Here is a 21,284-nt window from a genome sequence, read left to right as displayed (position 1 = left end):
CTTCCTTGAAAACTGTCATTCAAGTCCATTTAAGCAAAGAAATGAGGCTTTGGTTTATCATCACATCTGGAAAAAAAAGTTCAAGAGGGTGGTGTTTGCAAAACTATGAGCTGTAATAAATAAAAGTAATTCCAGTAAGGAATTCAAGAGAAACTTATTTACCAATAGATTGGTTACTGTGTGGAACTTGCAACCACACTGTTTCAAATCAAAGCGCAGATATGTCTAAAGGGAAGCTAAATAAACACAAAGGGAGATTAATCGTGCTGATCTGGTTAGATGACTAGGGATTTGAGGAGATTTGTTGGTGGCATAAACACCTGCATGAACCAGCGGGCTGAATATCTTGTTTCCTTGCTTGTATGTTCTATGTAACTTACTGTAATATGACTGTCTTTGTTCCGAGATTGACCTTTAATTTAACTTGAACTGCAATATTTATCAAACAATTGCGATTTTTGTTCTGGTGCAGCTGAAAACGATATTCACTGAAAACGCTACACAATGCGCGAGTATAAGTTGGTGGTCCTCGGTTCAGGAGGAGTCGGAAAGTCAGCTTTGGTGAGTCCTATAACATTGCTGTGTCACATTTGTGTGTGCTTCCAATTTCTTTTTGACTACTCTTATGGATCTGCAGTTGCCATTCCTCCTTGTATCTAACTTCAGTGACTGCAAGACTGAAAACTGACTGATTAATTACCCACAAGCCCCCCCCTCGCCTTCTCACTCCAATGTGATCCTGACATAAGAACACAACATAAGAAATAGGAGCAGGAGTAGGCCATCTAGCCCCTCGAGCCTGCTCTGCCATTCGATAAGATCATGGCTGATCTGGTAGTGGTTCAGTTTCACTTACCCACCTGCTCCCCAGAACCCTAAATTCCCTTATTGGTCAAAAATCTATCCATCTGTGATTTAAACACATTTAACAAGGTAGCCTCCACTGCTTCAATGGGCAGAGAATTCCAAAGATTCACCACTCTCTGAGAGAAGTTTCTCCTCAACTCTGTTCTAAACTGCTCTCCCCCCTTATTTTGAGGCTGTGCCTCCTAGTTCTTGTTTCCATTCTAAGTGGAAATAATCTCGCTGCTTCTACCCTGTCTAGCCCTTTCATTATCTTATATGTCTCTATAAGATCTCCCCTCAGCTTTCTAAACTCCAATGAGTACAGGCCCAATCTACTCAATCTCTCCTCATAACCTAACCCCCTCATCTCTGGAATCAACCTGGTGAACCTTCTCTGCACCTCCTCCAAAGCTAATATATCCTTTCTTAAATAAGGGGACAAAACTGTCCACAGAACTCCAGGTGTGGCCTCACCAGTATCTTGTACAATTGCAGCAAGACCTCCCTGCTTCTGTGCTCATCCGTCTCGCGATATAACTCAGCAAACTGAGTTTTTATGATTCATGCACAAGGAGCCCCAGGTCCCTCTGCACAGTAGCATGTTGTAATTTTTCACCATGTAAATAATAGTCTATTTTACTATTATTCCTTCCAAAGTGGATAACCTCACACTTGCCAATGTTATACTCCATCTGCCAGACCCTTGCCCACTCATTTAGCCTATCCAAATCTCTCTGCAGACTTTGTGTCCTCCACGCAGTTTGCTTTCCCAGTCATCTTTGTGTCATCTGTAAACTTTGTTACCCTACACTCGGCCCCCTCCTCCAGATCGTCTATGTATATGGTAAACAGTTGAGGCCCCAGCACCAATCCCTGCGGCACGCTACTAGTCACCAACTGCCAACTGGAAAATCACCCATTTATTCCGACTCTCTGCTTTCTCTTAGATAGCCAATCGTCAGTTCATGCTAACACTTTACCCCCAACTCCGTGTACCTTTATCTTATGCAGCAACCTTTTGTGAGGCACCTTATTGAATGCCTTCTGGAAAGCTAAATATACCACATCCACCGGTTCCCCTCTGTCAACAGCACTCATTATATTTTCATAAAAATCAAGTAAATTCATCAAACATGACTTTCCCATCATGAATCCATGCTGCGTCAGGTGTCCTGCTATTTCTTCCTTAATGATAGATTCCAGCATTTTCCCAACTACGGATGTTAAGCTAACCAGCCTGTAGTTACCCGCCTTTTGTTTACCTCCCTTTTTAAACAGTGGCGTGCCGTTTCTTTTAATACCCTGGGATGCATTCCATCCGGACCAGGGGACTTGACTACCTTTAGTCTCATTAGCCTACCCAGCACTACCTGTTTAGTAATAGTCATCGTTTTACAGTCGTCACCCCCCTACAGTCCCATGACCATCAATTATCGGTATGCTATCTGTGTCCTCCACTGTGAAGACCGACACAAATCTTGTTTAAGGCCTCGGCCATTTCATTGTTTCCCATTATTAAATCTCCCTTCTCATCTTCTAAGGGTCCAACATTTACTTTAGCCTCTCTTTTCCGTTTTATATATTTGCAAAAACTTTGACTATCAGTTTTTATATTTTGTGCTAGTTTACTTTCATAATCTATCTTTCCTTTCTTTATTGCTTTCTTAGTAGTTCTTTGTTTTTTAAAGCTTTCCCAGTCTTCTAGTTCCCCACTAATTTTGGCTGCTCTGTATGCATTGGTTTTTAATTTGATACTCTCCTATATTTCTTTAGTTATCCATGGCTGGTTATCCCTTTTCTTACATTTCTCCTTTTTCGCTGGAATATATTTTTGCTGAGAACTGAGAAAAATCTCCTTAAAAATCCTCTACTGTTCCTCAACTGTCCCACCAACTAGTCTGTGTTCCCAGTCTACATTAGCCAACTCTGCCCTCATCCTATCGTACTCCCCCTTGTTCAAGTAGAGGACACTGGTTTGGGACCCTACTTTCTCACCCTCCATCTGTATTAGAAATTCAACCATATTGCAATCATTCATTCCAAGAGGATCCCTCACAAGGAGATCATTAATTTTACCTGTCTCATTACACAGGACCTGATCCAAGATAGCTTGTTCCCTCGTAGGTTCTGTAACATACCGTTTGAGGAAACTATCTCGACAGCATTCTAAGAACTCTTCCTCAAGTCCACCGTGATCGACTTGAGTTGACCAATCAATATGGTGGTTAAAATCTCCCATGATTATTGCTGTTCCGTTTTTACACACATCTGTTATTTGTTTGTTTATAGCCCACTCCACCTTGAAGTTATTATTTGGGGGCCTATAGACCACACCCACCAGTGACTTTTTCCCCTTACTATTCCTTATTTCCACCCAGATTGATTCCACATTTTGCTCCTTAGAGCCTATATCGTCTCTCACTACTGCCCTGATGTTATCCTTAATTGATGTGCGTAAACCTGGTGTTGTCGGACTTCTTACTGTGTTATCCTTAATTAACAGAGCTCCCCCACCTCCTTTTCTTTCCTGTCAATCCTTCTGGAATGTCTGATACCTCTGAATATTCAGTTCCCAGTCCTGGTGACCCTGCAACAAGTTTCTGTAATGGCCATTAGATCATATCCATTTTTACTGATTTGTCAACTCATTCACTTTGTTTTGAATGCTACATGCATTCAGGTAAAGTGTCTTTATGTTGATCTTTCTTACCTGGACCAGAATTGTTAGTGCATTCCTTCATGTCACAGACTGGTTATTCTTTCCCAGACCATCTCCCTGCACTGTGTTGACCACCTTCCTTCTCATGCTTGTCACTTTTTTTTTTACTCTGCCTGACGTTAAATTCCTGCCACCTTCTATACTCTCTCTCCTATTATGTGGTCTGGAAACGTTACTAACCTCTCCTGAGCCCTCGGCTCCTTTAACTAGTTGAAAGTCCTTATCATTAACCTGCACTCCTACCCTCTCCTTTACCTTTGATTTTGTAATTCCCCATACAACTGAACCCTCCCTCCCCTAGTTATACAATTCGCCAGGACTCTGGTTCCAGCACGATTCAGACGAAGACCATCCATCGGAACAGGTCCCATCTTCTCCAATACTGGTGCCAATGTCCCATGAATTCAAACCCATTTCTCCCACATCAATCTTTGAGCCACGCATTTACCTCCTTAATCTTATTGACCCTGTGCCATTTCACTCATGTTAATGCATTCTTCACCAGCTTTATGGTGATAATTGAGAGCCCTGTCTCAAAGTGAAGCATAAGCCAGTACTATTTATCCCATTGCTGCATTGGTTGAGATTGGATAACAAACCTGGGAGAATTGTGAACTGAGGAGGATGAATGATGGACTTCAAGAGAACATGAACAGGCTTGTGGAATGGGCATATGTAAATGGATCAAAATCTTGGCCCTTCCTTCCTGATGCATTGCCATCCATCTGGCACAAGTGTAATGGTTCAAGAGGGTGGTTCACAACCACTTTCTCGAGGGCAATTAAGAATGGGCAATAAATGCTAGCCAGCAAAGCTCACATCCTGTGAATGAATATAAAAAATAATACAGGGAAGAAGTGTTAAGTGATATATTTAGCTTGAAAGAGAAAGGAAAAGTATAAAATGAAGGAAGCATTTCTAAAATGGGTGCAGGAACTGGGAGTAAATGTACACAAATTATTGAATGTGGCAGAGCAGATTGAGAAAGGGGTTATGAGGTATACAGGAACCTGGGCTTTGTAAATAGACACACAGACTGCAAAAACAAGAAGGCAATGGTGAACCTTTATAAAACACTGTTTTGGTCTCAGCTGGAATGTTGCGTCCAAGTCTGGGGCACCACACTTTAGAAAGGAGAGGGTTCAGAAAAGCCTCATGAGAATGGTTCTGGAAATGAAAGGTTAGCTATGTAGATAAATTGATAAGGAGAAGATTGAGAATAGATTTGAGAGAGGTGCTCAAAATCATGTGGGATCTGGACATAATAGACGGGGAGAAGCTGTTCTGAAGGTGGAGGGATTGAGAATCTGAGTACGGGAATTTAAAATGAAGACATGAGGAGGGGAAGAATTTTGTATCAAATGATTAGGATCAGATGTACTGCTTGAATGTGGCCGAGACAAATCTAATCATAGCTTTCAAAACAGAATTAGATAACTGTCTGAAGAGAGCAGGTCTACAGGGAAAATGGAGGGAGTGGGACTAGTTGAATTACTTTTGCACCAGCATAAACATGATGTGCTGAATGCCTCTGTGTTGTAACCTTTCTGTGATTCTATAACTCAACACATCCTAGGAATTGAACAATTTCAACAGTGGTATATAGTGTATTCATCCAGAGCATATTTTTCAAATTCTATATTATTTATATCGATTTGTGAAGTTCAACTTCTGTATTCTAGTCTGTTTTAATAGTAATATTGGGCCAATTACACTGTTTTGCAGACTGTACAGTTTGTTCAAGGAATATTTGTTGAAAAGTATGATCCAACAATAGAGGACTCCTACAGAAAGGTGAGTTATTCATAAAGTCAAAAGTCTTAATGTGTCCAAAGCTAGGGCATGATAAAGTCATATCCTCAAAAATAAACTGGAAATACCATCTAAATTTGATGGTATTTAATAAGCTTCCATGCCTCATATAGTTGAGTGGGACAACTTGCTGAAAAATTTCTCCAGTACGCATGCTGTACTTCTCTAAAGTGCTTAAAATAGCTGTATGTCACAGCTTTGGGAACGTACAAGTAAAACTTGGTCAGTAATAAGTTATTTGTGTCAAGAAAATGGGTGTGGGTGTTGAGCTGAAAATGTCTAAATACTGCTAGTAATTGTTTTTCATTGTGGCTCAATGTTGTACAAATCCTATTTTGTGAAATCCTTTATAGAAGTTTATACCATAGTACATTTTGCAAGTTTCCATTGAATATATTGTGTAATGCAGACTTGACTAAGATAATAGCATGAATTCATTTGGCACTTGTCAGAATTAGTTCAACATTTTTCTTTGCCTGATTAATGTAGAAAAAAAATTGCTGACATTTAAGACAAGCCTGAAATAATTGGGTTAATCCCTGTAAGTTTCAACTTGCTGTGTTTTCTTTATGGTAGCAAGTTGAAGTGGATGGACAACAATGTATGCTTGAAATCCTGGATACAGCTGGAACGGTAAGACATAGTTGCATAAAATCTACAGTTTGAACTAGGCAATTCATGCAGACACGAGAATATGCAAACTCCACACACAGTGACCCAAGCTGGGAAACAAGCCCAGGTCCCTGAAGCTGCGAAGCAGCAGTGCTAGCCACTGTGCTACTGTGCTGCCCCAAATGATGGGCTTTGTATAATGTGCAACTAATGCTATGTATGTATTTTACTTGAGTAACTTAGCTATGTTTGTTCGCCACAGAATTTTGCTGAGACTGTTTCATTATATTTTTACGAGAAAAGTGTTTTTGCTTTTCCAATTCAGCCCAACAGCTCTAAGCTGGTATTGAACTAAGTTTCCACCCATTCCAACTGCCTCATTTCTGCCTTTAAGCACATCTTTTTATTTCCTTTTCTCAAGTACTCGTTTAGTTTCCTTTTGACAGCATCTTCTTTATTTGTCTTAACCATTTCCGGTGGTAGGGAGTTCCACGTTCTAACCACTGAGTGAAGAAACATTTTATTTTGCAATGGGTTTATTAATAATTGTTTTGTATGTATGGCCCCTAGTTTTGGCTTCTCTCATGATCATAGAAACCCTACGGTGCAGAAAGTGGCCATTTGGCCCATGAAGTCTGCACCAACCACAATCCCACCCAGGCCATACCCCCATATCCCATTAATCCCTCTAACCTACGCATCTCAGGACCCTAAGGGGCAATTTTTAGCATGGCCAATCAACCTAACCCACACATCTTTGGACTGTGTGGGAGGAAACTGGAGCATCCAGAGGAAACCCATGCAGACTCGAGGAGAAGATGCATATTCCACACAGACAGTGACCCAAGCTGGGAAACGAACCCAGGTCCCTGGAGCTGTGAAGCAGCAGTGCTAGCCACTCTGCTACCGTGCCGCCCCAAATGATGGGCTTTGTATAATGTGCAACTAATGCTATGTATGTATTTTACTTGAGTAACTTTAGCCATTTTTGTTTGCCACAGAATTTTGCTGAGACTGTTTCATTATATTTTTACGAGAAAAGTATTTTTGCTTTTCCAAGGTCCAGCAATCCATTAGGGATATGGTTCGTGTACCATCAAAATAATACCTCTGATCAGCCTTTTCTTCTGGAAATGCAATGCATCATCATTTTTTTCCCCCTTAGGCCTCTGTTCCTTTCCATTATTCAATTTGTTGCAACTTTACTTCCGTCACTTCGGATTTTATTCCCATTCCTTCAGGCATTTACAAACACAATTGTCATGAAATTTCTTTTACTATAGCTTTTGATTTGATATTTTTATGATCTTTCAATTAGATTAACCATACAGTATTAACATACTGTCTGCTTTATTTCACAAGATATCTTTTGATATCTTGGACGTTGATTTCCCACTGGGTTGAATATATTTGTGTTATTTGGGAATGTTATGGTGCTGCCCTGTTAATTTGTTGAGGAATTACAAAATTGCCAGGAACATCTACTGATGTATTTTTTTAAATTCTGAACCCATTTACTACTCTTGATATTTCATAATATTTCAAGCATCTTATTCAAAGTGACTTTTTAAAAAAATTAAACTGGCTGAAAATGCAATTAATCCTGAACATGGCTGTATCATTAAGGTGGCCAAGTTACAATATTTGTGAAGTTTAGAAGATCAAGGCAGTCTGTGTTGACTGCCATTGAAAGACATAAAGCATACTCATTAAAAGCTCAATTTGATATGAATTTATTTCCGTGGTTAAAAACGCAGTGTAGTAATTATGCTGTCTTCTTTCAATGACTAAATCAAGTTGCAACTTCTTAAATGCTAAAATTTAAAACAACAGTTGATTTAGATGCATTTTATTTACAGGAACAATTTACAGCAATGAGGGATCTTTACATGAAGAACGGACAGGGTTTTGCATTAGTATATTCTATAACAGCACAGTCAACATTTAATGACTTGCAGGATTTAAGAGAGCAAATTCTTCGAGTCAAAGATACGGATGATGTAAGTATGTGCAACCAACCCTTCTCTGGAAAGCCATGTCCATAATTTTCAGGGCTAACTTGTGTTTGGCTCCAACAAAAAAAAGAAATGTCCAGTAGGAAAGGGTGGAAAAAATTACTGACACCTGAAATTTATTTCCCCTTATACTAAAGAAAAGGGCTTAAAACTGAAAAGTGCCTATGTTTATACAGTACGTTGTAAAATCGCTGCATAACTCAAACTTGTAGGGCTGGGTTCTTGTTTAATAGTGCTTTAGAGTTGCCAAGTGGAAGCCAGCTATTGCCCCCATAATGATTGCAAGGGGGAATATTACCAGGCCACTTCATACATTAAGCATAACAGTACAATAGAGGAAAGTGACCTTTATTCTGAAGATTAGATGTAGAGTCAGTTTGGGTAGAGATGAGAAATAGTAAAAGTAGGAAGTTCATGGGGGTAGTTTGTACAAGAGGAAATGAGGCATTGTGAGAATGTTATGGCAATAAACATGGGTGATTTTAACTTGAATACAGATTGGGGAAATCAGGTTGACAAAGGTAGCCTGGAAGATGATCTCAGTGTTTTTGGCATAATTTTTTGAAGCAGCAGGTGCTTGAGCCAACCAAAGAGCAGGTTATCCTAGATCTGATAATGTGCAGTGAGACAGGATTAATTGATGACTTTGTAGAAAACACGTCCCTCAGTTGCAAAGATCATAACAGGATTGAATTTCACATTCAGGTTGAAGGAAAGTAAGGTAGGGCCTAAGGCTATCGTTGGAGCTTGAGGACAATTGGGAGTATGAAGACAACTGGCTAAATTGGGTTCAGATACAAATCAGTAGGGATGCAATGGCAGGTATTTAAGGAGATACTTTGTAACATTCAGCAAAGATGCATCCCAGTGAGAGAGATTCTGGGGGAAGAATGTATTATCTGTGACTACTGAAGTTAAAGCTGGTGGGTGAGATTTTACAGCCCTGCCACTGCCAGAATTACCCAGTCTCATTGAAAGTCAGTAGACTTTTCCTGGGTAGTATCAAACTGAAAACAAAAGTGGAGTTATGCAAAGTTTAATGGCAAATTAGAAGATCGGACAGAATATAAGGAATGGCAAAGAACTCCTTTCAAAAAAAAAGGGGGAGAAATTGATAGCTAGAAATATGAAATCAGATGGTAGAGTTTCTACAATTACTTTAAAAAGGGCAAAAGTAAAGTGAATGTTGATCCTCCACAGAGTGTTTGGGGAATGAGTAATGGAAAAATGAGGAAATTGTGGATAATTGAACAGATACTTTATATCTGCCTTCACAATAGAGGATACAAATAACATCCTAGGAATAAGTGTGCATCGAGAGGTTGGGGGGGAGGGTGCTGAAACTGAAAGAATTAAAATCATCTGGGAAAGAGTGCTGAGAAAATTAATAGAACTGAAACTTGACAAGTCCCCAGATTTTGATGGCCTCCATCCTCAAAGATGATAGGTGTATTGATTTTATTTTTATAAAATTCCATTGATTGTGGAAATGTCTCATCAGATTGGAAAGACATTTGATAAGGTGCCACAAAAGTTACACAAGATTATATGATGTAGGGGGTAACTTATTAGTATGTGTGTAGAGTCTTGGTTAGCTAACAGGAAATGAAGCAGGCATAAATGAGTCATTCCTAAGTTGATGGGGTGTAATGAGTGGTCTGCCACAGTCAACTAGTGCTGGGTTCTCAACTATTTATAATCCATATTAATGACTTGGATGATGGGATCAAACGTGTGGCTGCTAATTTGCTAATGACAAAGATGTATAGGAATCTATGTGAAGAAGATATAAGGTGTCTGCAAAGGGATATAGATAGGTTGAGTAGGCAAAAACTTTGGCAGATTGCGTATAATGTTGGTAAATGTGAACTTGTTTAATTTGGCAGCACAAACTAAGGACAAGGGAATCAGGCTATCCTAGAACATGAATCAAAAAATAAGTATGCAGATGCAGCAAGTGATTAGGAAGGTAAATGGAATGTTGTAATTTATTGGAGGGGAATGGAAAATAAAAGTAGGGATGTTTTACTACAGTTGCATGGGGAATTGGTGGAACCACATCTAGAATACTGTGTACAGTTTTGGACCACTTATTTAAGAAAGACCATAATTGCATTACACACAGTTTAGAAAATGTTTGCTTGTCTGATTCCTGGAATTGAGGAGGTTATCCTATGAGGATATGTTGGTTGAGTTAGGCCTATGTTCATTGAAGTTTAAAAGAATGAGAAGCAATCTTATTGAGACAACATACAAGATCCTGAGGGGACTTGACAGGGTGGATACTGAAAGGATGCTTCCCTTTGCGGGAGAGTGGAACCAGAGAAGACACTTTAAAAAAAAGACTCTCCCATTTAAGATGGAGGTAAGGAGAAAATGTATTCATTGGTTGTGCATTTGTGGAACACTGTACCCTAGGGACCAGTGGAGGTGGAGTCATTGAATATTTTTAAGGCTGAGTTTGATAAATTCTTGATTGACAAAGGAGCTGTAGGTTAGGAAGGAAAGTTAAGGCCACAATTATATCTACCATGATGTAATTGAATAATGAAGTAAACTCAAGGGGCCAAATGTCCTACTGCTCCTAATTTAACTGTTTGTATGTCTTATCAACCATGTTGAAAATGGTATTATACCTAGCACAGAAACCCCTGCTCATTTCCACTCTAGTCGCATCCAATTCCACCCTACTGCTAATTGGAGCCAGTTGCTGTATGGCTTGAAGAAAGATGTCGTGTTGGGAGTGAAAGTACGCAGTTTTTATATTTTTTCCAAAAGGCTTAATATTGAAGCACTGTGCTAGATTTTGCTAGGCTTTTGTGGCCCACATAGGCCATTTGAGGGAGCCCCAGCTAGATTTTATGCCCATCTTGAAAACTAAAGAGCTGCTTTTGGGGCTCCTATCCTTTTAAGATTCATCTGGCAGTCTTCCCAGTAGTTGAGGGCCCATGCTGGTAAGATGCCAGTGGAGTGCCATGGCATCTCTCTCTGTCTCTCTCTCTTCTTCCTCCTCCCCCCGCCGCCGCCGCCGCCTCTTTTGTTTGTCCCTTCAGGTTACATAAAATTCAGCCCTTTGTTTCCTTAAAACCACTGCCAGCTTATCGAGTGCTAGATCTGTAATATCAAATAAGCTGTTCACAGTGCCATTTATAATCATTCGTATCTCCTGTCTAGAAAGCCTACCTTTCAAAATGAGTATTGAGGAACTTATTTTGTCATTATGTTGTCAGGAATTCTTTTGGCATTGTATACAAGGAACAAGATATTGGAGTAGCTGTTCAGTTTCAAGTTGTTTCGGTAACAAATGCTTTGGCTTCAGTCCCTATTCAAATGTACAAATTTCTCTATTCAGTTGAGCATTGTTAACAAAAAGGACCATTCCATAATACAGATTGCTTTCATTTCTAATTCAAGTAGAAAAACAAAATGTTGTTCATGATTATTTTCACATTGTTTTGGAATAAGCTCTTTATTCTATACAATGGACCTCCAGTGCCCAATAATTTTTGAAGTTGGGGCAATTCAAGCCTTTGTCTCTTGTCAACTGGCCTCAGCACAGTTTTCATTTGTTTTGATAAAAGCAAAGTACCGTGAATGCTGGAAATCTGAAGTTAAAACATTATGCTGAAGAATTCTATTCTCGTTGAAACAGTAACTCAGTTTTCATCTTCACGTGCTAACAGATTACATATTTCCAGCACTTTCCTTCTATTTTGGGTCTATTTGCCATGTCATTATGATAGTACAAGATTAAAAAGTCTGAGGTCGTGTACCAACGGACTCAAGAACAGCTTCTGCCCTGATGCTGTCAGACTTTTGAATGGAGTTACCTTGCATTAAGTTGATCTTTCTCTACACCCTAGCTATGACTGTAACACTACATTTTGCACACTCTCATTTCCTTCTCTATGAACGGTATGTTTTGTTTGTATAGCACGCAAGAAACAATACTTTTCACTGTTAATACATGTGACAATAAATCAAATCAAAAATTCTTCAGCTGAACCTGATGCCTTGATTTGAGTAAATAAACAAGATCTTCCCTTTTGACATAGCATGCCTTGAAGGAATATTTTTTCCCACTGGTCCATGTAACAGCTAGTTCTGTCTAACCTGCTTACCAGGATGAATGCATTTCCAAATACACTTGAAACTTGACATCATTCAAGATAAAGTAGTCCACTTTATTGGCACCCCATTTATAAACATTTGCTCCATCCACCACAGACACACAGTGGCAGCAGGGTGTATTATCTACAAGATACACTGCAGGAACTCCCCAAGGCTCCTTAGACTGTATCTTCCAAACCCACAACCACTACCATCTAGAAGGACAAAGGCAACAGATGCATGTTAACAGTACTACCTGGAAGTTCCCCTCCAAGCCACTCAACCATCCTGACTTGTAAATATATCACCATTCCTTCACTATTGCTGGGTCAAAATCCTGGAACTCCCTCCCTAATGGCACTGTGGGTATACATGCACCACATAGGCTGCAGCGGTTCAAGGAGGGATGGGCAATAAATGCTGGCCTAGCTAGTGACTCCTATAATCCCATAATTTTTTTTACTAAAAGGCTACAATGGTGTCCTGATTGATTTATTTCCCCAGGCTGGCTACTCTTTGAAGCTGGTCAATTAGTATTTCTACAAGTTGTTTTGTCTTCTTGCATCCCCACAAAAAATTGATCAGTCTTGTACATCTACACTGATCTGGCTATTATTCATATTAGTGTCTCAAGTAATTTGATTTCAACCCTTTTTAAAAACAAAAAACCTTTTCTTCCGTTCAATCCAGATCGAAAAATTGAGTGCAAACTAGTTTTGGTAAATTGTAGGTGTGATGTAAAATTAGGGCAGAAAGAAACATTTTAAAATGGGTATTTAATAATTTAGAAGTGAAGATTTCAGAAGAGGGCTTTAGAACAAACTATGCTGTGTTTCTCAAAACCATTTTGTGTTTCTCGATATTGTGTTTTTCTTTTCCCTCCACCTCATTTTTAAGTTAATTGTATTGACCTACAAAACCTATCTAAGCACCTGCTTCTGCTGTCTGTTTTGAACTTTTTTCCCTTATTCTTCCACAAGCATTTATTGTCCATCCCCAATTGTCCAATTCAGAGGGCTGTTAAGAATCAACCATATTGCTTTGGATCTGGAGTCACATATAGGATAGACCGGGTTAAGGGTAGCAGATTTCCTTTCCTAAAGAACATTAGTGAACCAGATGGATTTATATATCCATCAATAGTTTCATATTCTCCATTATTGATATTTGGTTAATATATTCCAGCTTTATTAGTTGCTATGTGCCTCCAGAGCATTTGCCTGGATCTCTGGATTGCTAGATCAAGGGCATTACCACTATGCCATCGTTTCCCCATAAACCTCCAGTGGTTTGTTTTATTAATCTGTTCATTGGCTAATAAACAGTTTTCTGCTCTCAGACTTTGAGGATAGATAATTTGATATCAACATAACCAGGACAAACTTTGACATTGCAATGCTCTTTTCAAATGTGCACATTCTCCTCGTGTCTGCATGGGTTTCCTCCCACAGTCCAAAAATGTGTGGGTTAGGTTGATTGGCCATGCTGAAATTGCCCCTTAGTGTCCTGAGATGCATAGGTTAGAGGGATTAGTGGGTAAATAAGTAAGGATATGGGGTAGGGCCTGGATCGGATTGTGGTTGGTGCAGACTTGATGGGCCAAATGGCCTCTTTCTGCACTGTAGGGCTTCTATGATTCTAAATTGATTAGTGCTAAAGCATTTACTCACCAGTTTGATAGCACCTGGATCAGATAGTATGCACCACCTCAGTATTTGAAAATGGTCTTACTGCCTCACTCTAAATTAAGCCCTCCATCCTTCCTAGACTCTCCACCTTCTTTGCTTGAGCAACAGCTGAAAATACACTGATAGAAAAATATTTCACTCTAAAACATTGATGTGATTAACTGACAACCCAAATGATAATCAGTAACTCTTCTATAGAAGTCAAAATGCCTGACAGGAAATGGAATTTGTGCTGAGAAATTAAATCTTCTAATTGTGGTTTACTGCATTTGCTTATCTCTCTTCAAAACTAAACAGAATTGAGACTTGTTGAAGGATGTTAAACCACAGGTGCTTTTTCTGCCTATATGGCTGAATGAGAACAAAGTGTTTTGAGGTGAATTGGCCAAATAATGACAGATGCCATTTTAAAAAAACTCTGATATTTAGAATGGGAGCAGAGAACGAGTAAATGAGAAGGACTGGTGGTGTTGATAAACTAGTAGATTTAGGATTCCAATTAAAACTAGTTTTAGACACAAGATGATGCAAAATAGCCACCCATTTTTATTTTGATTACTAGAAATAGAGAATGCGTGCGGAATATGGTGATTAAATAGAATACTGGTCAGACTTCAGTCTGAATAACATTAGACTCAAAGTGAATCCAGGTGGGGGCCAGGGAAAGTCATGTAAAGGAATATGAAAATGTAGACTACACTGCCTGAGAGAGAAATGCTGAATTAATTGAACTGTTTAAAAGTGAGGTGAATGGATACTTGGGAATTAAGTGTTGCAGGATAATTGCCAGAAATTGGAACGGCAGACTATCATGACTAACCTGGCTAGTTGGCAAAGCAAACATAATAGGCCGGATGGTCTACTGCCATTCCTCTGAACTTGTGACGTGACTTGTGCATAGAAATTAGCTGCAGTCTCTTACATGTTTATAAATTAGGTCTTGGATTGATTTTCCAAGAGAATAGAAAAAATATTGGTCAAGTTTTTTGTTCTCTTTGATTAGGAAAGAGAACAATGTTATGAAGAGTTGTATCTAATGAAGTTGCTTTGCTTATGTTTAAATAATGCAGTTAAGGTTATTAGAAGTTGTATGAAAGAAAATTCAAACTAAATAACCTTAAGCACTGTATACATCACAAAATGTATGGGTGAGATGGGCCCTTGACCCATTTTAATTAACCCATGCAGCCAGAAAAGTCTTAGACTGTTAAACTTTACTTTATGTATGGTATTTATTTATTGGCCAAAAGTAGGCTTACATCCACTCTACAATGAAGTTACTATGAAAATTCCCTAGTCGCCACTCCAGTGCCTGTTTGGGTACACTGAGGGAGAATTTACAATGGCCAATTCACCTAACCTGTACATCTTTGGATTGAAGGGGGGAAACCGGAGCACCCGGAGGAAACCCATACAGACATGGAAAATGTATAAATTCCACACAGGCAGTGACCCAAGTTGGGAATCAAGCCCACATCCTTGGTGCTGTGAGGCAGCAGTGCACAGCACTGTGCCACCATGCAGTTTATACATTGCCGCTGTTAGTTGTTAAATAACTTGAGGGTTTTGCCTCCACCACTTTTACTTCTGAAAATGTTGATTTCGCTTGCATGCAACCTTTCACTTGTTCGAACTTGTACATTTGCACATATCTTATTTCACAGTTTTATCTGAGGTTGTATTCTGGATTAACCATAATCGCCTCTCAGCTGTCTCCTTTACAGGCTGTAAACCCTAGCGCCTTGAGCCCTTAAATGAGATACTTGGCACAAAGGGCTAGCCTAATGGTTCTCCCATGCATTGCCTTCAGCATTTGACTATTTCCCATATTTCTTAGTGACGAAAATTGAACACACTTCTCGGGTTACAGACTGACTAGAGCATTGTATAGTTTGATTATAACTTCCTCTGAATGACAGTCTACAGTTTTGACTTTCCTAACATTGAGCTCTGAACACTACTCAGTACTAACTTTGTCCCCCAGCTAATCACTGCCTAGTCTTTTCTCGTTTTCATCCATTCTTGAGTTTTTGCCCAGCTTTGAGCTTAAAATGCCACAAAATTTTTTGAAAAGTTTAAACATGCAACGTGGTAAAGTTTACCATCTTGTGCTAGAATTTCCTCAAAGGAAGTCTAGATAAATTGGTGCAGGTCTTTAATTAGATTGTTACATAAACTCCAATATACCCCTAAATAATCCTATTTTATACAGAATTGAAGAAACACTATTAGGTTTGACATTTTTATTACCTTTTTGGAAATGTATATTGTACATTAATTTGAAACAATTGGTGGCTTGGTGGTAAGGATTATCACACAAATATTCTTGCGAGTCTCAACATTCTTGAGTGGATAAGCAAATAATAATTTCCATAGGGAAATCATAAATAAGTAAATTTATAGAATGACCCTCCAATGAAGAAATTACCAGCAGGTTCCACTTGTCTTTTGTAGCTTTTATTTTGACACTGATCAGAACCAGTTCAAGTTGCATGTGAATTAACAGGCATATAATCATAGAATTCCTACAGTGCAGAAGGGGGCCATTCAGTCTGCACCGATTCTGAAAGACCATCTCACCTAGGCCTACACCCACAGCCCAATCCATAGGCTGTGCATTTACCATGGCTAATCCACCTAACCTGCACATTTCTGGACACTAAAGTGTAATATAGCATAGCCAATCAATATTTGAAATAAAAGGGTAAATTTCATTTCAGATAGTCGGTTGCTATTAGCAAAGATAGGTCTTTCACAAGTGCAAACATTTGCATAACTCCTGCACAAATGTGGCACTATGTAGCTATGCAATCCCACAATATGCTGCTCTTTATTCATGCATGGTAGGCCAGACACCTATTTGACAACAGCTTTCACCTTTGAATTTCATGAGTACAATTATTATCAGCAACAGCCTCCTCCCTTGCCAGGAGTGACAATGTACCTTTCCCAGAGTTCATTTTCAAATGACCAAGCCCAATTCATGGCTTGGCCACGACTGGGAAACACCCAGCTCTTTGGCATCACCAAGTTATTCTCCCAGCTTTCAAGGTTTTAGATCTTTTTAGCCAGCTCACATTGCCTTCTAAGAGCTCCTGCATTCTTGCCTGCCAAACAGAAAAAAAAACCCCTTCCAGAAATTGGTTTGCTTCTTCTCACGAGAATTCTCTATGTTCTTCTTCCTGTCTGCATTAGTGTACTGATCGTCTTCATCCTCCATTTCCTGTGCTTATACCTCTACTTTGTCTGCCAGCCACGCAGCTTCCTCCTTAACTTCCTTTCTGTTGGTACTGCTTCCAAGTCCAGGATTATTGGTCACATGGACCAGTACTTCCTATTATCCAAGAAAGTTAAAATTGACCCCTTTACATTATGTTGCAAACTCTTAAGCCTTCTTAACGTAGAATACAAATTCCACAAACCTTTCGAATTACAATTTGTTGCTTAGTATACTGCTTGCAGGTCAAAAATTGTCACAGGTATTAATTTGTTTTAAGCATTATCAACCTATCTAGGACTTCCAGTTCCTTTATATCAAAGACTTGAATTAGACAATTGTACTTTTTGTGGGGACATTTGTGGAAGTAATCATTCAGAGTATTTGTCTTAGAGGTCATCTTCAAACCTATTTACATGTATTAATGTTTGTGTCTTCCTTGATGGTCCTCTAGAATGGGAAAGTGTAATTTCAGGCAAAACGCTTAAAAGCTGTACTTCCAGCATGGCAGATGTTTTTGCTAATTGGGATCACTGGACTTCAGGAGTCCATAAGGTTAATAGCATAAGAAACCTTCTGTCTGTCTGGAACTGTCAGTCTCCACTTGTCTGGACAAGTGCTGCTCAAAAAGTTTGATACCATCCTGGAGAAATCAGTTTGTTGATTAGCACCCCTTCCACAAACACTCACTTCCTCCGCCAATGACGCACAGTAGCAGCAGTGTATACCGTCTACAAGAGGCACTGCAGGAATGTGGATGGCCATAAAACAATAGATAAGGGTCATGGGTGGAGGGGGGGACTGGTAGTGTTAAAATGGCGGCACGGGCTCGTTGGGCCGAAGGGCCTGTTTCCTGGGCTGTTTTTGTTCTTTGTTCTTTTTGTTCTTTAACTCACCAAGGCTTCTTAGAGAGCATCTTCGAAATCCATGACCCCCCCACTATCTAGAAGGACATGAAAGCACCATCACCTGGAAGTTCCTCTCCAAGCCACCTATCATCCCGACTTACAAAATTATCATCATTCCTTCACTGCCCCTAGATCGAAAACTGGAACTCGCTCCCTAACTGCACTGTTGGGTTTACCTACACCACGTGGACAACAGTGCTTCAAAGAGGAAGCTCACCACCATCTTCCCAAGGGCAGTGAGAAATAACTGCTGGCGAAACCCACATCCCTTGAATGAATATAAAATAATTGACATATTGTGACTGTGGAAAATTTGCTACTCTTGTTTGTCGTATGAGGAACTGTTGAGGACTCTGGGATTGTATTTGTTGGTGTTCAGAAGGATGAGGGGGGATCTTATTGAAACTTACAGGATACTGCAAGGCCTGGATAGAGTGGATGTGGACAGGATGTTTCTACTAGTAGGAAAAACTAGAACCAGAGGGCACAATCTCAGGCTGCTTTAAAACAGAGATGAGGAGGAATTTCTTCAGCCAGAGAGAGGTGAATCTGTGGAACTCTTTGCCGCAGAAGACGATGGAGTCCAGGTCATTGAGTGTCTTTAAGACATATAGGTTCTTGATTAATAAGGGGATCAGGGGTTATAGGGAAAAGGCAGGAGAATGGGGATGAGAAAAATATCAGCCATGATTGAATGGCAGAGTAGACTCGATGGCCTGAGTGGCCTAATTCTGCTCCTATGTCTTATGGTCCATGTTTACAGAAAAACGCAGCGGCTGATCTACCTACTGATAGGGTTAAGGATCTTCTATTTGGAATACTCACATCCAGATTCTTTGCTGCCAGACTTCATCTGGTTACAACACTCACTGCAAAGCTGAGGCAGTTGATATATTTTTGACAAGACGTAAAAGAAAATAATCTATATTTAGAAGCTACAATATCTCTATTTTGTGTCCCTTCCTGAATGTCACTCATGGTTAGATTATCCCCTACTTCATGGATATCATTTCAATTTGAAGCAGAAGTGTGGAAAGATAAAGCTTTGTGCTTCTTTCCTTTGTTGGGAAGGAGATAATTTGGTGCACGTTTCACTCTGCTGCAGTTTTTTCAGTAATTTGTGCTGTCACTCCATGTTGAGATTAACGTGGCTTTATTTATTCGACACTTGAACTATCTCAACATTTCTCTCTATAGCGATGCGTATTACTCATGAATTTCAAGCCACGTTTTTCTCTCTCCCAGTTAACTCAGTTTTGGGTTTTGCTAATCACGTAAATAATAATTTACTTGTAATTTTTAGAAATAACTTCATCCTATTTTTAAACACTTCACTGCATCCAAATTGAAAATACAGATCATAATTTTTTTAAAGAAGCTAATTGTGGAATACCACTGTAGGAGTACTGCTGAAGAGAGGAAGAATGAAATTGAAAGGGGAGACTGCACTTGGGTAAGAAAAGGCCAATGGAGAAATTGGGTGGGTGGAGACAGAATGGAAGAAGAATCCCAGAGGGTAGTAGATGCTCAGTCAATAAGCAGTCTCAAAACTGACTGACAAACTTGTCCAAAAATCTAAGGACATGGAAATAGGGGAGGAAAGTGGAGCTCACGTGGAAGTTCAGCCATGATTATACTAAATGACTGAGCAGGCTGTTATGGTCAACTCCTTTTTTTTATGTTTTTGTTGTCCTGCAAGTAATAAAACATAAGTGTGAGGATGGGAAATATACCATAAAGTTGTAAAACGTGTTGTTGTGATCTTCTATAAGTTTTAGCATGCACCAATGTTTACTTAAAAGTTGAAATCACTGGTTAACTTGAATGGTTAAGTAATTGTGGAATGGTACTGTAGTCATAACACTCAAATGTATAGTGTTTATTATAGGCAATTAATTTTAAATAGATATAATAGATTTGGCAGCATTTGACTCTGCCTCTGATTTACCGATTATAATTTCTGCGTAGTGTTTAAATTGCTTCAGTGATAACTGTCTGTCCTTTTAGTACAAATAGAAAAAATAATTTTGTACGACTTTGACTTATTAGATCCAAATTCAGTACTTTCCTGGGCATTAATGTGCCTGGATTCCACACACTTACCTGAATTAAAAGTAAGAATTCAAGCTATATTCAGTGGTTCAAAATGTATAGAATTTTATTGTGTAGAAGGAGGCCATTCAGCCCATCGAGTCTGCACCAACCACAATCTTACCCATGCCCTATCCCTCTAACCCATATCTTTATCCTAGCTTGTCCTCCTGACACCCAAGGGGCAATTTAGCATGTCCAATCCACCTAACCCGCACATCTATGGACTGTGTGAGGAAACTGAAGCACCTGGGGGAGAATGTGCAAACTCCACACAGACAGTGACCCAAGCAGGGAATCAAACCCGGGTCCCTGGCGCTGAGAAACAGTAGTGTTAACCATTGTGCCACCATGCCCATTATATTGGAGCCCTTGAAATTTAAACAAAGACATTTGTCTGAATTTTAAGTAGTCTCACAACACCAGGTTTGCTAGCACGAGCTTTCAGAGTGCTGCTCCTTCATCAGATGACTTATCTGATGAAGGAGCAACACTCTGAAAGCTCATGCTATCAAATTAACCTGTTGGACTTTAACCTGGTGTTGTGAGACTACTTACTGTGCTTACCTCAGTCCAATGCCGGCAACTCCACATCAGATCTGAATTTTGCATTCAGGGCACACCTAAAATCGGCGTGGACATCCACTCATACCTGAGATCATGTTGTTAACAAAATATTACACTGGGCAATTAACAGCCATCCAGCATGAAAGGCTGAGTGCTGCTGGGGAGGATCTGGGGAGGGCAGGTGCTGGGAACAGGAAGTGTGCATTTAGGTTGGGGTGAAATGTAAAATCCTAACTGTTACTGCCTGTACTCTAGATTCTAATGTACGTTGAAGACATATTAAAAAAAAAACACAAGGATTTCTATTACCTACAAACTGATTGTTAATTTCTTTGTTGTTTGTGGGGTCTTGGTGTGTGGAAAATAACTGCCAGTTAGTTGTTGCATCACAGTCATTGCAACTTCTAAATATTTCATTATAAGTGAAGTGATTTGAGTTTGAAAGATTTGATGAGGCACTGTGTGCATTCAGGTTTATTCTTTAGTATCAGAGACTAATGAAAAACATGATTTAAACCTTTAATGTTTGACTTTGAAATTGATTCAGTTGCTGCAGGTGAATATAAGAACATAAGAACATAAGAAATAGGAGCAGGAGTAGGCCATCTAGCCCTTCGAGCCTGCCCCGCCATTCAATAAGATCATGGCTGATCTGTCGTGGCTCAGTTCCACTTTCCCGCCCTCTCCCCATAACCCTTA

The 21,284-nt window shown here is 39.5% G+C and overlaps 1 protein-coding gene across 4 annotated transcripts in view; it reads left to right on the top strand.

Annotated features, from left to right (window-relative positions):
• The window catches only part of LOC145344182 (ras-related protein Rap-1b), an 80,009-nt gene that overhangs the window by 44,279 nt on the left and 14,446 nt on the right, over positions 1-21,284 (top strand). For all 4 annotated transcript variants that reach the window (XM_080191122.1, XM_080191124.1, XM_080191125.1 and 1 more), the window contains 4 exons: positions 473-561; positions 5,291-5,359; positions 5,954-6,010; positions 7,849-7,989. In XM_080191122.1, the coding sequence (XP_080047248.1) occupies positions 505-561; positions 5,291-5,359; positions 5,954-6,010; positions 7,849-7,989 (324 nt within the window). In that variant the 5' untranslated portion in view covers positions 473-504. The remainder of the gene's footprint in view (positions 1-472; positions 562-5,290; positions 5,360-5,953; positions 6,011-7,848; positions 7,990-21,284) is intronic.

Source organism: Carcharhinus amblyrhynchos, chromosome 6 (genome assembly GCF_965287045.1).
Source record: "Carcharhinus amblyrhynchos chromosome 6, sCarAmb.v2.hapA, whole genome shotgun sequence".
In the NCBI taxonomy this organism is placed as follows: Eukaryota; Metazoa; Chordata; class Chondrichthyes; order Carcharhiniformes; family Carcharhinidae; genus Carcharhinus; species Carcharhinus amblyrhynchos.
The sequence above is the reverse complement of the archived record's forward strand: the minus strand, read 5'-3'. Positions and strand labels throughout refer to the sequence as shown.